Here is a 17,077-nt window from a genome sequence, read left to right on the forward strand (position 1 = left end):
CCCGGCGGGGGAGGGGGGGGGAGCAGCGCCGCCCCGCCCCGCCCCAGCCCGCCGCGGGGACGGGGCTCTGCCTGTCACTGCCTTCGGCTGCCCGCAGAGGGGCCTCGCCACCGGCCGGACCGGCCGGGGATCCCGCTCGCCTGCTGACCCCTGTGGGCGGGAGCGGGGAGCTCTCCCCTCTTCTCTCAGGCTGAGGGGAGACGGGAGGCGCGTCCGGCCCGCCGCGGCGGGGCTGAGGGAAAGCAGAGCCCCCTTCCCCCCCTCTCCCCGCCCCCTGCCTCTTTTCCACCGCAGGGGGAGGCCGTCCCTCTCCTCACCCCTTCCCCGGCGGGGCAGGAGGGGAGAGGGATCCCCGCCCTCAGCCCGGCCAGGCCGGGCTCTCCTGCCCTTTGCTCCCCGAGAGGCGGAGGGAGCGTCCGAGCTCTCCGCCTGCGAGCAGGTGCCCACAGAAGCTGGCTCCTACCTCGATGGGAAGGAGTGGTCGTTTTCCCTCCCTCTCCCGCTTTCTTTTTCCCCGTAGGTGTTGGGGCTGGACCGGGGTGAACTCCTCCTCCAAGTCCTTCGGCCTCTGAAACTCCCGCCATGGCCGCCGGTGGGGCCGGGACCTCGCTGCTGCTGATGGCCGGCATCACGGTAACGGTGGGGCTGTGCAGGAGGCTAACCCGCCGCCGGCTGCGCGCCCACCCGCGCCTCTGCACTTTCCTTTTGGAGATGTTTAGCACCTTCCAGGTGTGCGCCTGCACTAACGAACTCTGCCTGCTCGGCAATGTGGAGCCGAAGCCGCATGCCGCCCTCACTTTCACCTACGGCTTCACCGTCCTGCACGGCCTGACTCTGACCGGCAGCACATGCAATCCCTGCGGTACCTTGCAGCCGATGTGGGGCGGTGGGACATCGGTCAAGATGGGTGGACTCAAGATTGCCGCTCAGTTCGTGGCTGCAGTGCTTGCCAGAGTGTTTATGAACTTTATCTGGAGCCTGGGGATGGCAGAGCCACATTTTGAGGCACTCTCACAGGGCTGCAGCAACCCCATGCAGACTACAGAGACGCAGGCGTTCTGCATAGAACTGCTCTTTTCTGTCGTTTTCCAGCTGACCATCCTGCGAGTGGAAAGTGTTAATCCCAAATACAAAGTCCATTTGATTGCGCTTCTCATCACCATGCTCGTGTATGCAGGTTAGTCTGTTTTCTATTTACCCTCTCTGTTCCTGCAAGAAAGTTGTAACAGGCTTTTTTATTTTCTTAAAAGTGTTGTTACAAAATTATTTTTCTTAGATTACAAAAAATACATCAAGAAAAGTCTTTGGCCCTAGGTATGCAGAGTTCATGTCAAGTTTGCCTGGTTAGCTTCCAGGCAGCTGTGGGGTTAAGAATGAAATGAGTTACAAATTTTAAATTATGTCAGATCTACAAATAAATATGGTTAGGAGCATCACAGAACACCGTTAAAATATCTCAGTGAAGGATGGTTTCATAATCTGAGTTTATATAGCGTGAGAAATTTCATACAATGTGCTGTCTGATCTTTAAGTGGCATTGTGAGAAAGCACCACTGTGCATCAGAAAAAAAAAATGCTGACTGTGCAAGGGCAGGGTCCAGACCAGTAATATGGAAGTTCTTCATTTAAATAATGCATAATTCATATCAATGCAGTTTATTTAACTGTGTTAAATCAGAAGCAGGAATGGTTATTTTTAGCATGCATGCAGAAACGGTAAAATAATACCTCATCAAACCAAATTTGAAAAAAGAAAAACACCTAGGTGCTGGTTGTATCATGGCATTTACAAGAGTCTTACATTTCTGTAATGCCCTGTGTGTCCATGACCTTGCTTCTGCCTGATTGTCACCTCATGCTTCCCAGAGCTGGGATGCTGTCACCTGCGTAGCCTCTCTGGATCAGTGGGAGGGAAGAGGTGAAGGGAGTCAGTCTGAACTTCTGCTGGCTGCTGATGCTCCCTGTTGTCCCCAGTTGAAGTGCCAGAGTGGTTATGTCACTTGAGGACTGCCCTGCCCTGCAGTAGGTTGTACTGGGAAGGAGATTTCTGTAGTTTGGGGTTCAGGGACGTGAGAGAGAGATGGTTACAGAACTCCCTGCTTGTGCTACAGCACCCACCACACAGCAAGTCATCTAGGAAATTATCAAATCCATTTATGGGAGAGGGAGATCACCCTCTTATCTGCAAACATCTGGGATGTCATTGATGTTTTGTCCAAAAAGTTTAACTGTATTATACTTTCTAACATAATAACATATAGTAGAATACAGTACAGTCAAATTTTCAGATGTATTTATTAAAAAATACTTTACTCATTATGTTTAGCTGAAATTAGCTAATTAAGACTCTGTAAGATTTAAAGTCCATGGAGAGTTTTGAGAATTAACTTAGCAATGTGAACTACTTTCTAAAATTAATTTTTGAAGGCAGAGGCAAGGTGTCAGTGCATTTTAGCACATTAAATATATTTCTGAATTGCTCAGTAGAAGTGTAGCCAAAGATTATCCTCCCTCTTCTACAAGCCTGGATTCCTGATTCTTAACATTCTTTTCCTGCTTAGCAAGTAGTCATATAAAATAATACGTGTCACATTCTCTTCACTAGTTCATACAAAGAATTCATGCCCATTGTTGTTGGCCAGGCTGGCCTCATATCTTTTTCTAGCAGGAGAGGGGGTTGTGTACCAAGTCTCCTTCCTTGTCGTAAACTTGGACTTGTTATGACTATCCGGTACAACCGATCTGTGAGTACTTCTGGGAAACATCAGACCTGCTGTGCCCAGGCCTCTTCCACATGTACAGTCTGTCTGTATCATGTGATACCCTGTGCTACCTGGACATTTTTCTTCTCATTTCTTTTAATCCAGAATCGAGTCTACTATAAAAATACATATGCATTCAAGAAAGCAGATTCTGAACCTAAGTAGTATAGGGGAAAATCTAATTCTTTCTTGTTCGTTCTGCTCCAGGCTTCCTAAGGTTTGCACTCTTTGCTGTACATTCATTTTCAAAAGAAAAGGTGGAAAGTGCCACGCTCCTCCTGCAGCAGTCACGAGTCTGGTGCTTACTGTGCACTCCTAAGGTGTGGACTGAAGCCTCATGAAGTAGAAGAAAGCACAAACCCCAAGACTCCTATCACTGAGCTAGTACACAAAGAGTGTGGGAGCAGGCTGCTGCTACTTCTTTCTTTCTGTGATCAAGTCACATGCTTGCACTTAACAGATCTCTTTTTCAGTGGAAGGCTAGGTAGGTACATGTAGGATACCACAGAGGTTCTCAGACCTTTCTTGCCGCCTCTTTCCCTTTGCCTGCATCTGCACACCAACATTCCCCAGGATATCCTCCATTCTCCTGCCGCCTCCATTTTGAGGGCTGCTTGGGACCCCCTTCCCACAGCCTCCTGACACGTGCTGAAACAACAGCGAGTGGTCTGGTAGGTGGCCATGACCTGTGTCTGGTGCATATATACAACCCACAGTATATCCTGTGGGTCTCATGGCATAGCCCCAGCCACATCTGTTCTACTTCCAGTCTGAGAAACAGCGCTTTGTAGACGCAGTAGGAAGAGCAGCTTCCAAATTAGATGTTACAGATAGTGGTCAAGTTCTTGTCTACATACAGGCTTTGAAGATAGATGCTTAGCTTAGCCGGGCTGGATCACTCTCAGGAAACCTTCCGCACCTCTTCATGGACTGTTCATAAAGAACTTGAGTGCTTCTGTAAGAGGAACGGATCCTTCTTGTTCACCCAGCACCAAAGGGCTAGGCAACCAGCACAAATTTAGGCAAAGTACCAGTTTGCCTAAACTAGCATTAACATTCTTCCTTTTTCCGACAAAAATATCAAATACTTTAGAATAATTTACAAATACTGATTTTTAAACTTCAATTGGATAGATACAGTGTTCTAGCAGGGAACTCAGAAAGGCGCATTACAAAATAAAATTCATGCTAATGATTTCTTTTTACACTCTGATTTTAAAAAACAAATCAAGTCTGACTTCAGGACCCATGTTTATTACAGATACAATCAGAAACATTAGAAAATACATCTCATACATAGTACATCATATTTCATTCAGTGAATTAGGTTCTATTACAAGTTTGAAAGCTGTATCCTGTAAGAGGAATGACTGCTGTCCGAAAAGGGACTGTAAAGAATATCTCTTACTCCAATTTGGTTTGGGACAATTTTGAAGGATAGCCATGTCCCTATGGCTTACACCTGTCTAAATGTATTGGTACACATACAGGGCTCAAAAACATTGAATTGTACTTACATGGTTGACTAAGCAAAGTTGTTGGAAAAGATAAATGTCGATAGGTCACTGTTGTGTGCACCCCATAAAGAGTACTTAGGTGTGCCATGCAACTTACTTTGACAAATAACATTAGATTATACAGTATTTTTAAAATTACACACTTATCCTTTAGTTTTTCTTTGACTTTTTCATAGTTAAAAATATTTTTTTTATATTTATCCTTACACAGACCAAATTTTTATAGTAGTACAGACTGTACGCAAAAGCTGCAATACAGAATTCATAGTGTTCCTTATACTAAACAGAAGGAAAAAACCATTATGTCTTTGCATATTAAGAGAACAATTCAGAAGTTAAGGGTGCAGACCATACACATGTTGGTAAAGAATATTTTAAGAATATTTTTGGATGTTTCCTCTGGGAAAACATTTAACTGGGGGTGGGGGGAAATACATCTTTTGAGGGCTTTTTCATTTACAGGAAGTATTACAATGAAGTCAGAATTGTATGAAATTGATTAATTTTTCTGAGCCTAGCATATCAAGGTAAAAATGACATATGTATTTTTAATTGTGGGTTTCTTCCTAATTTTGGTTTTGCCTTTAGTAATTTCAAAAGTTAAAATTACTTTCTCACACATTATGTGGAGCACACATCACTTCACATTTTTAATTTTTATGTGTACAACAGCAAAGATGTTACACTTATTTTGCCATAAAACCATTTATCTTTTCTAGTACACAGACTGAGATGTTTTAACAATATTTTCAAATAAGATTATTCTAGTGGCCCTGGCCTGTCGTTGATATTCCAGTAGTTGCTAGTAATGAATATTGAAGAAATACAGCAGTTAAAACTGTCTAATGTTTAATGTTCAGAAAGAGCAACTGCATCCTTAGAGTGAAATTGTACTCTTAAATGTGTCTAGGTAGGTATAAAAGCAGAAGCAGTGACTTCATAAACAGATTAAAGCAAAGTAAATTATTGTAGATGGCCTTCCTGGCAACCATGGAGCTGTTAATGTGTCAGTGTCCAGAATAACAAACTGCACAGTAAATCTGAGTCACTCTTGAGAACAAGTGTGAAACCAGAGTAAACTGAGTAGCTCCACAGACATTAAAACCTTCCCAAACTGTAATAACAGTAAAAGAAATAATAAGGAGAATACAAAAAGAGAAATACAGAAGAAGAGAATGGCAAAGACCTTACTAAAACTTACAGTAAATGACTGCATGCTCCTAACAAATGAGGGTCTGCAGCAGCATGGTATTTGTACAAAGGGTAAGTTCGAAGCTCATACTAGTTTATTTGGGAAAAATCAACAATAAGCTTTAAGAAACTAGATACAACTATGTAATATTTTATGGGAATAGATTAATAGCTAAAACGGATATGGGGTGGTTAGTAACTAATAGCACAGAAATACAGGTAATTTTGCTATGAGTAATGCTTTTTCTGCAGGATTGCAATGGGAAGAACAACAAACATCAGAATTAAAAACACCTCCAGGTTCATCTGTAGCGTAATTACAGTTTAGTCCCCACAGTGTAATGTGATTGGATCTAGTTATTTAGAGAATGTTTAGGCAACTTTGTTTACATCTGAAGTCAGAGGTGAGGAAAGATGCTTGGCTTCTTTAAGCTTCCCTTTTTCAAGAGAGTCAAGTGGTGTTTGCTTTTATTTTTCTACAGACAACATACAGAATGATTGTGAAGTCTTTCCCCACAGTTATTACCATATGATAAATCTCTATGTTCTATAAATAGATATAATAGTATTATTGTTCTAATAAGAAAGTATAGAATTTAGCTTAGCAAGAACAATGCTTCACAGGTTTTTCCATTATCTTGCATACGTGTTTGTTACATGTGACATGGGGATGTAATGAAAGCTCAGTATGTGTTTACTAACTTGTGTGTCATTTCTGTCTCTTCTCAAAGCCCGATACAGACTATTCATAAAACAGCTTATAGTTTTATCAATGGAAACATTCAACACTAGCCAAAACCATCTCTTCAAAGAATATTTGCTAGAAAGAGATAAAGGAAGTTACAGCCTCCTTCAGATACCTTACACTTCAGATATTTTATTAAAGCATTTTAGAAAACTGTCAAACTGTTAATCATATCATTGGGTAAATAACTTCAGAAGAGTTTACCTGTTCAAATGGTTTCTGCTAATTTATTTTATTGCAGGGTATGTGTTGCTTGTAGTATCGTGTATGTGCATTTCAATATTAATTTAAAATAAATAATAAGAAATATGGTTTAATTTCATATTTTTTTACATTTTTTTGCAGGTGGAAATCTCACAGGAGCAATATTTAACCCAGCACTGGCTTTTTCATTACATGCACATTGTTTCTACGACAAATTTTTGAGTTACTCACTAGTATATTGGATAGCACCATCCTTAGGTAAGTTAACGTTTTCTCAAATACATAAAAGTATTACTTAGTACATGGTTCAAAAATCAGGAAATAGGTATTCTTTATTAGATAGCCTGCCCGTTTTCTACTTTAAATAAAATCCAGAAAATAGTCAATTATAACGTGTGTAGAAGTAATTCAGAATCATGGTTTCATTTTGCAAACGTAGGCTGTGTATTTTTAAATTTGTTTAATGCTCTATGTAGAGCACCTGTAACACTTTGTGAATGAAGCATCTAATCCTGAGTTTTAAACACCAGTTTTATTCACAAAATAGTATCTACTGGTTTGATCAAGTAGCTTTTTAGAAACAACCATATTCAGTTATATAATTGTTTAGTTTAGATGTCACATTCAAAGTCTAGGTGCGTTTGGGATACACTCTGAGCAAGAAAATGTGCTTACCAAAAAACTGCAACAACACAGTTCTAAATGGAAAAAGGTTAGTGTTTAGGTTAGGGTTAACTAGTTGGTTATAAACCAGCAGCTGTTTACTCTGGAGCATGATCCTTTTGAAGCTGCTTATTTTTGGGGGCTTTATGCCTTGGTATTAAAATCCAGCCTGTTTGAGGTATGCTGCAAAATCTCTCACTGACCAAAGGCCCACTTGTAGATCCTAGCAGAACATTAAAAAGGAGGAGAGGCTACCTGAAAGTAAATATTAGCCTGATTAACCTCAGAAAGAGAAACGTACTTGTTAGCTTGCAGTTTCTGTCTGGCTTTGTGACAGTATACAAGAACATGGGGATGAATAATTAAAAAAAAACAACCCACAGGTATTAGAACAAGTGCTTAAAATAGGCTTTCTCAATCATTACTTTTAAAATATCAAAAACTTTTTTATCTCCATAGTGTCTAAACTAGGCAGTTTCCATTTATATTTCCCCCCCGTCACTGTTGGTACAATCTGTTCTTAGTTTAAGAATAAGGAATATTAATAACTGGATTTTTTTTCTAACTCAGATTATGGTTTTAATTTGGAAGCTATTTATTTTAACCTCTAGTTGTGTGCAGTTGAAAATGCTCCATGTAATACTTAATGCCGTTGATAGTTTACAGTTAGTCCCTACCAATCTCGAGCTTTCTGCTTAGAGGGTATATAAAGAAGCAGTCTGCTAATCCCAGATTCTCTCCTGACTGTTAATCCTATTAGAAGGTACAACAGTGATAAAGGTACAACAGTATGTAAAACATACACAGGAAACATCTCAAAGAGCTCCAGTTATAACAAATAACTTTTTCTTGTTTGAGTTCATGTTGGGTGCATGTTCTGTTTGCATTGACTCTCAGTCAGTCAAAAATGAAGACAAAGTTTTTAGTTTAACTAAAATTCAGATTAATGCAATTTTGTTACATTAGATATCCAAACAGGATGGCTGAACAATAGAATAAGCTTGATAAAAGCCTATGCACTGTTCCAGTCAGTAGCTCAAGAAATGTCTTGGGCAAAGCTGATGAGCATCAGCTGGGTCCTAACAGAATACATGGTATTTCTCAGAATTCAGGTTTAGCTTTCTGGTATATTAACTGATTTCAACTTGACAACCATTTTGAGATTTTCCAAGTTCTAAGTTAAGTACTTGGGATTTAATATTTTGGCAAGTGATCTAAAGAAACAGGAGGCATTCTGAAACACCATGTTCTACTTAGCAAGACGCATCCTGCAGAACTGCTTTGCAGAAAGCCTTCGGGTGATTTTGACTAGGAAAATCAGCAGATGTTAACTCAAATGGAACTATGAGTTGAGGAATTTAGAATGTGATGAAGGAGTAATGTTACATTTCTATGAAAATTCATAATCAGCAGTTTATCCTTCATTAACATGTAGAAAATACATACAGAATGTATTGAATGCTGCTTCTTAATTTATGAGGGAAAGGAACTCCAGACCAAGTAGTTGTACAGGTACAAATACTCGGGACATTTCACTTCTTATGCAGTGTCACTACTGTAACAAAACACTTTATTACAGACCTCAGATCCCCCGAGGGGCCAAGCAGTCCACTGGTAGTATAAATATCTCATTACAAAACAAGGGCGCTTCATGGATACATATAGCCCTTGTCTTATAAACCAAGAGTTGTAAACAAATATAATGTGTCTGAGGTGCAATTATAGAGGAGATAATTATATTTGAAAACTGAATTGATGAATACAGGAGTGTAGATCTACAAATCTAACATGAAATTTTTCTTTTTTATTTAACATGAAAATTTTCTTTATTTATTTTAACATGAAAAAAAATTTTTTGAGAATAAGAAAATAATTGGAATAGAATTTTTTCCTTCAAAATTGAACCAAATGATGAAGAAAGCACTATTTTAAATTTAGTTGTAAAACTTACTTTCAGAATCCATGTGTCAGCACAAATACTGTTTCAGACTTCCTAGAAACTGGCAGTGGTAGTGATATGCTAATCTGATGTCTCACTTTTCCCAGCATTAGCATCTCAGATTGTTAAATTACTTTGTTCTTATTTTGGGGAATTATTTTAGGAGTCTATGAGGGTTTTTTGTGATTTGCTATAATAACTACCATATGCAGAACTGTGGACTAGCATACCATGAAACTTCAAATTGCCTGTGCAAAGTGCAATACGATCTCATTTATGGCCACAGCAAATACCCATGAGGACAAGGAGACTTAGACCATTCAGTACACAATGGATACCCTGATAGCTGTTGTTTTATGTCAACATTGAAACAATTTTCTTAGAAAGGACACTTAAGAACAAGAGGAAAATCGATTATCACCTTCACAAGAGGAGGAAGAAGTGAAAGTTTTCTTTCAGGATAAACAGATCTACTGGTGGCTTATGGTCTTCCATGGATATAATCTTGGAACTGCAGTTAAGGATTTATTTTTCCAAATGGCTTCACTGACATTTTGGTGAAGGTGATTCTCCAGTATCATTAAACCAGCTAACTTCTGTAGTAAATGTAGGTGTCAGCAAATGTCTAAAACTTTTAGCATAGGCAGGCCTAAATCCTGCACTGTGAACACAGAAGCAGTAAATACTGGTGGAACGAAGATTGCTTCTGTTTTACTGCCAAAGGAATTTGGTTTAGTTGTCCAAGCATGATTATACTATTAGTAATGATGGGGACCAAGCTAATGCTTCTCTTTGAGTGCTAAGGAGATGGCAGCTATGAATGGAAGAGCTAGTGACAAGACAGTGGACATGAGGGTGATAACATGAGAAGCTCTTTTCTGGACAAGTACCAGCTTAGCGCATCTGGCTAGGTTTCTAACACTATAAAGTCTCCTACCCCCTGACCCTGGTTCTCCTAGGGGTTTTCAACTATGCAGACATCATCTGGCAAGAGCAAAACTCTTATAGCGAGTGAACGGAATCCAAGAAGTTCCTAGAAAACTGTCACTAATCAAGTCTAATTCAAATACTGGACAGCCAGCGGGTGGTAATCCTGTACTTGACCTGCTTACAAGCATGGAAATATGGGCAGTGAATGTGGGCACTTGGGTTGTAGCTCTCACAAGAGTTCAGGGTCCAGAGGAAGACTAGGAAGGCAAATAGCAGAGCTGTTCAGACTTTGGACTTGCTTATTTAGGAAACTGCTAGGTCAGTAGTAATTCCCTCAGAAGCTGGCACAAATGGGAGAAGTATCCCATGGAAAAGTGATCTTTCAATAAAGCTTATTGAGAGCTCAGTAATGTTTTGATGTGCAGGAACAAGCTGTCATGTAGTTAGACTGGGAATTTTGACACAAAGCCTTTCCCTGCTGACTAGACAAGAAGCTTCCCTATGAACAAAGGCGAGTACTTAAGAAGGCAAAAGAGGGACAGGCAGCAAGGGAGGAGTGTAAAAGCTTTGCACAGACATGTAGGAACAGAATCAGGAAGGTCAAAGCTAAGCTGGAACCGAGACTCAACTGGAACTAAGACTAGGGACATACAGAGTTACAAATACGCTAATCACAAAAAAGAAAAAAAGTCCACAGAAAATGCAGGTCTACGGGCAGGTGGGAGAGACAACCTAGTGATGGATGACATGGAAAGGGTTGGGATACTCCATGTCTTTTTTTCCCCTCAGTCTTCCCAAGAAAAATTTGCTCCCAAACCTCTGTGGAAGGTTTCAGAAGGAAGGCAATAAATAGCAAGGGAGCCACAGGGTAGGACCAACATAGAGAAGCTCAATGAATGCCAATCCATTGGTTCTACTGGGAGTCATCTAAAAATGCAGGTAGAGTTGGCTGATGCAGTCATTGTCCATCATTTATGAGAAGTTACAGCAGCTGGAGGAGATCCTGACAACTGGAAATGTGCTAATACTACGCCTGCTCTTAAGGAGGAGGAAGAGAAGCCAGGTAACAACAAGATGGTTTGTTGCACCTCAGTCACTGGGAAGATGGTGAAGTATCTAGCCTTGGAATCCATTTCCAACAATGTAAAAACAACGGTAATCAGTCAGCACAGATTTAGCCAGGGCAAGCCACACTTGGCCAGCTTGATTGTCTTCCACAATAAAACAAACGTCTGTGGAATGAGTGGGGAGCAGCATACATAGTATACCTTCACTTTAGTAAGGCTTTTGACACCATCTCCCACAGCATTCTTGGTTCAAAGTCAAAGAACTAGGGGTCACGCAAAAAGATTGTTAGATGGAATAAAAATTGGCCAAACCGCTGACCTCAGAAGGTAGTAATTGACGGGTTGGCATCTGGCTGATGGCCAATAACATGCAGAGTGTGCTGGTGTCAGTACTGGAGTTGATATTCCTCAGCATGTTTAACAGTGTCCTGGATATAAGTTTGTTCACAATAGTTTGTTCTCTCTGCAAGTAAAACAAGCCACACAACTCAGCACATTGGTGTCAGCACATCATGGGACATTAGTGTCTCCCTCTACTCAGTGCTTGTGAGGTGGCATCTGGAACATGTCTGGTCTGGAGTCCCCCAGTTCAAGAGCAATGTGGAGAAAACAGAGGATCCAGTCAGCGGAGGACTACTAAGATGGTGAAGGGCCTGGAGTACCTGATCTGTGAGGGGAGGTTGACAGAACCGATCCTCTAGGCTGATGTGAAATGAGGTGAAAGGGGTATTTTAAGAGCATTCAAGCATTACTTGAGAAGTAGTTACAAGGATGACAGAGTAACTGTTTTTATTGGCAGACAACGTAACAGCAAGGCCACACGCTGTGGCCAGGGATGTTCATAGGTGCAACCCCAGGGAAACCTTCAGAGAAGGGCTGCAGCAACATTGAAACAAGTTACTGGAGAAGTGCTACAATCAGTCTGCAGAGGTTTTGGACTGCGCTAGACAAAGCCACGCGTGGTGACCTATGGAGGGTGGGCAATAGTCCTGCACTGCATGGGAGACTAGAGAGAATCCCTTCGAATAAGCGTTTCTGTGATCTAGGAAGCTTCATAAAATACAAGCTATGCGTGAGGAATGCTGTCAACCAGAACACTCTTCATTTCTGAAACAATATACTGATTTTTTCCAGGAAAGGGGTGGGGGGTGGGGAAAAGGTCTTAAACTGTATTTAGGTGCCCGTCTTTAGACTCAATGATTCTGATGGGCCCATTCCAACTTGAGATATTCTTACAGTTCTCATGAAGAACATAGTCTCTAACTTTACTATTTTTCAGCTTTGGAATAAACCCTGTACTAGAATTATCCAAAAAAACGCCAAAACACAAACCCCACTATCCTATACCTACTTGCAATGGCTAAAATAGGTGTGGCTATCAAAACAGACTGCTAGGCTGTTGGCTGAGGAATGGAGGTTTAGCTGCTGGTTCAGTCATTTACATGTCATTTACAAAGACAGGCCTGACACAGCCACAGGAAGGTGCACGCGTTGGATTCACCTGATCAAACTGCTCCACTGTTGGCTTGGCTTGTACAGATCAGAATTAAAACATTAAATATACAAAGAAAAGCATTAACTCCTAAGTATCACTTGCATGGTCTGTTGAAGCTTTCTTTGTGAAAAAAACATTGTTTGCAAGAAGTAGATTGCAGAAAAATGAGAATTTTCTATCAAGAGGGTCTAGAGACAATCCCTGCTGTATTGCATTGTCTAAAAACACTCAAATACTTGAACATAATGTTTATTTTCTGTACCAGTACCGTGTCCTTCTCACAAACAAATAAAGGTCCTTTCTGGAATTTCTCTTTTCAGGTACAATACTTGTGGCTTTTATATGGGATGAAATCCTTCCTCGGATATCCTGAGATACCGAATTCTGAAATCTATCAGGACTGCATTAGAAAATACTTTCAACACCTGCAGACATGAAGCTTTCAGAAAACTGTTGAAATGGACTTTCATGCCATCTTTCAGTTGTATTTTCAGATTTCATGTTTGAAATATTTGACTTACAACTTTGTATTCAAATACTTATTTTGTATTAGCACATTGGGATTTTGAAAATATCTGCCAACAGTTTCAGTTAAGCCATATGAATGTGAAGGACTTAAAACACCAAAACTTTGTCACTTTAGCCATAAGTGCCACTTGCTGACCTTTATTACAACAGCATGCAAAACTAATTTTAGAGAAATACCCAGTCCTTTCAAGGTTTGATTTTATTGGGTTTTTTTCCCCATAGAAGGCACCTGCAAAAAAGGAGCTGAAGATTTCATTCTTACATTGACCTCATCATATTCCTACTTGCAATATACATGCCTCTAAAAGGAAGAGAGGCTACAGTACTCCTAGAAAAGCCTCCACAGCTCTATTCTAGATGTAGCCTACACCAAAGTTAAAAGTCTGTAGGAGCAGCGTTGTTTTAACAATACCCAAGTCCAAGTAAGTAACATCTCACTTCCTTGCGGGAAGGCTTTGCCCCATCCTGTCCCACTAGTCTGTTGAATGTTTATCCTGGTTGGAAGGAGCAGTAGTAAAGTACCATAAAATTCTGCAGACACACATAAAAAGGCATTTTAGGAAAAAAAGCAAACCACCAACTGCTTTATCTGAGATAACTGCTGCCTCTTCATATAGTAAAATAGACACAGTAAATAAGGAAGAATCATGTGAAACTTTGTTTGTCCTTGATTTTATGTAACTCTTATCAGATATTTTTCTTGAAATAAATGAATATGCAATATAGGAGAATAAATAAAAGAGCTAAAACCACAGGAAAGCTACATACACAAACATGCCCTTTATAGCCTCAGCTGAGAACACCACCAATAGGTACTACCCTCTGAAGTTCTGTTTCTAGTATGAGGTTTATTCTTCTGGATGCACCCTGATTTTTATATATGCCAAAATATATTTTTCAAATTTAAGACTAAATTCAGTTTTTCACTTTTTGGCTATGGGTTTAAAAGGAGAGATGGTTAACAAGTTCTACAATTTCTAACAATTTCTAGCAATCTCAGTAGCTGGCCCCTTGACTCATTACCCAAGTCACTGTGCAGACCATTTTTTAAGAGAAAGGGAGAGAATCAGACCGGGGCGGGGGGGGCTACAGTAAAATCATGAACCAAGTCTAGAACAGCTACTGTTGTCAGCTATCTTTTTTGCAGAAGTTTGGAAAGTAAATATTTACAGGTAATTTTCTGTTCCAATAAAACCTTTTAATTTTGCAAGGTACCTTATATTCCAAAATGAAATAAACTGTTTGTGCTTTTCATACAAGAGTGTCTTATCCATGACCCTGTATTTGGTCATTAAAATTAAAAAAGAACAAAAAAAAAAAAGGAGCTTGCTAATACACTCATGAGAACTAGAACCGCTAGGTTATCGTTCAGCAGCTCTTTGATAGCAGTGTGAGTAGGCCTACTAAAGAATCGTATCTTTGGTAAAATTCTTCACAGCAAGGACTACGCGCCACCACACTGTGAGCCTGGTAAGTCACAAACCTTTAGCTGGTTTTACATTCACCTGCTTAGTTATAAGTCTGCCACAGAGGGCTGCTAGAATAGAAACCTGATGCAAGAGACCTCTGAAAAATACATATTTTTATACCATGTACTGCTTCTAAAACATGCTTTGGGAGGCTTCTACCTGCCACTTTCCTGCTTTCCTGCTTTTTATCCCTTTTACCTATTTTTGAAGTGATCCATACCTTTCTTTTTTCCCCCTCCCTGGGACTTCGCCTTTACTAGCGTACTCAAGTCCAGATTTTAGCCTCATTTCTTAAGGAATTGAGCCTTACATAATGAACTGATTTGCATGTCTCCTTTGAGCCCATGAGGCCCACAGGGTAAAAGTCTCACAAATAAACCTCAAAGGGAATAAAAACAGGCGGCCAGGGAAAACAGAAAGCAGAGATATAAACCTACAGGCAGCCAAGGTTTGTCAGGTTAGAGGCCCTACTTGAACATCATTTCCAACAGCCTGCAAAAGCAAAGTCCGTAAAGCAGAGGTCAGATCTGACTTCTGTGTGTCTACATAGTTTTAGCCTGACATATAGGTTAAAAAAGACTGGTACAAATCTGGGTGATCAACAAGTAGTTGCTGTTCATAGCCACTGGAAGTAGAATGTAAAAGTAAAATCACTAATAAATAAACAAGCCTTAAATTGACTAAATTAAGGCAAAACAAAAGCAAAAAAACAAAAAGTAGCAGAAAGAATGAAAAATAAAATTAACTCAGGAACTGAAGAGCTTAACTATTTTGAGTAGTACAGACAAAAATTAGTATTTTACATTCAAAGTAATGAATACTACTTATGAAGTCTAACTGTTCCCCAGAACACTTACACATAGCTTGAATACAGAGTTTTATTAAAACTTGTTGATCCAAACAAAACACTCCTCAACACTACCTTCAAGGCTCATCTGGGTTTGTTTCTATCTCACCAAAATCAATTTTGCTCTACTGATTTGCCTGGAAGCATCATAAAATATCTGCTGGAGCTCTTCATAAGTACAAAACAAATTCTCCCTCTGGAGCTTCCTGCTGCTCAGAGCACGAGAATACTGAGAGGCGCTGCATACAGTCCAGCGGCCCGTGGGTTAACTGTGCCCAGCTGCCAGGGTTTGTAACGGAGTCTACGAAAAACAACAAAGACCACACTCCCAACAACTTAAGATTTACACTGAAAAAAACCAGCAAAAACCCAACCCCCAGCCTGTTTTAACAATGAATAGTGATTCTCCAAATCCCAGTGCAGAAATTAAAGCACCACTCTGTACCCTGCTTTGTTATTCCGTATCCCTAACAAAACCATGCATACATTTACATAAATATATACATATATATAAAAAGGGGCTAGTAAAGACATTCTAGTAGACTGCTTTGTTACGTAACATGCTGAATGCCTGATTTATTCAGCAATGTCAATAGCTGACAACACTATTAAACCATCCCTAATTTGACTGGCATTCTTAAAGAATATTTAAAAGTGGTTATAATTTTCACATACCTTGAAACCAAACCATATCCCAGCATGCTAAGCAGGGCAGGATCACTCAATATGACTCCAAGAGCACAGGTAAAGAAACTTCATCATATAGAAAAAAAAAAAAAAATTGCCCCATGGCAAAAACACCACCATGCAGATATGAAACTGTAAAAGCTCCAGCAGGACTAAGCTCCCGGCAATCTAAAGCTGGGTTCCTAAGTCTGGGATGTGTCAGACTAATTCTGTCTTACAGGTGGACTCTGCAAGTGGTCTGCCCTTTTACTCTCACATCTAAGTAAATGATGAAAATGGCTTCACCAGAGTTTTGTTGTTGTTACAGAAGTGAGTGCTAAAACTCAAGGGACATCAGCTCAGAATTGCTGGCTGCCTGCTAAAGTAAAGGACTGAGAACTGCGACACAGGGTTGGTGTGAGATACAAAAAAATTTCTTAGTTTATTTAACAATGTTGTTAACATTTAATACAAAGACACAAAACAGCTCTCTTTCTTCAGGACTTTACAGACTTTTATTCCACCTCTTCTACCACCCAAACTCTGCTCTCAGAGAAATGAAAGGGATAGCACTGAAGTGATAAAGCCATTACTTGAGGGGCATTAAATGCAGCTTTGCTTTTAATCCTTTGCCAACCCTAACTCATTTTAGTCGAACTTTGTAACATTTCTATTTCCACTCTACTCTACCGACTCAGTGAACAGGTACAAAAATATGGAAAATTCTAGGACAATCTAAAATTCTGTTCTACTTACAGCTTTATTTCCAAAGTCCTAGAATTCCCACAAAGACTTCTTTGAAACGACCCCGATTAGCCCCATTCAAGTGTTAGATGCAAGAGGTTTTATTGGGTTGGTTGGTTGTTTTTTTGTTTGTTTTTTTTTTTTTTAAAACAACCCCACAGTGGTCACAAATGTCCTGTTTCAAAATCTACAAAAGCATTTACAGACCTAGATGTCTAAGCTTAGGTCATTAAAAGAAAGGTTAACTCCCGATAGTCACTGCAATGCCTTCAGTTTTACAGCTTATTCTGGAAGTGCCACAAGAGGAATC

At 40.0% G+C, this 17,077-nt stretch overlaps 2 protein-coding genes across 3 annotated transcripts in view; one reads left to right on the top strand and one right to left on the bottom strand.

Annotated features, from left to right (window-relative positions):
* AQP11 (aquaporin 11) lies at nucleotides 1-16,909 on the top strand. The gene is made up of 3 exons (XM_040583437.1): nucleotides 1-1,177; nucleotides 6,561-6,677; nucleotides 12,834-16,909. Exons 1-3 carry the CDS (start codon nucleotides 583-585, stop codon nucleotides 12,884-12,886), a joined length of 765 nt encoding a protein of 254 aa, XP_040439371.1. The 5' UTR covers nucleotides 1-582; the 3' UTR covers nucleotides 12,887-16,909.
* CLNS1A (chloride nucleotide-sensitive channel 1A) overlaps nucleotides 16,436-17,077 on the bottom strand; it is an 11,946-nt gene continuing 11,304 nt past the window's right edge. For both annotated transcript variants that reach the window (XM_040583440.1, XM_040583438.1), the window contains exon 7: nucleotides 16,436-17,076. The gene's annotated coding sequence lies outside the window, so the exon portion shown is untranslated. The remainder of the gene's footprint in view (nucleotide 17,077) is intronic.

The sequence above is a fragment of the Falco naumanni genome, chromosome 2, assembly GCF_017639655.2.
Source record: "Falco naumanni isolate bFalNau1 chromosome 2, bFalNau1.pat, whole genome shotgun sequence".
In the NCBI taxonomy this organism is placed as follows: Eukaryota; Metazoa; Chordata; class Aves; order Falconiformes; family Falconidae; genus Falco; species Falco naumanni.

Bases quoted from the DNA above. Each gene is read 5' to 3' on its own strand.
- AQP11 (XM_040583437.1), top strand. From the start codon at position 583: ATGGCCGCCGGTGGGGCCGGGACCTCGCTGCTGCTGATGGCCGGCATC. The intron at 1,178-6,560 runs GTTAGTCTGTTT...ATTTTTTTGCAG, and splicing joins CACCATGCTCGTGTATGCAG to GTGGAAATCTCACAGGAGCA. The intron at 6,678-12,833 runs GTAAGTTAACGT...TTCTCTTTTCAG, and splicing joins TTGGATAGCACCATCCTTAG to GTACAATACTTGTGGCTTTT.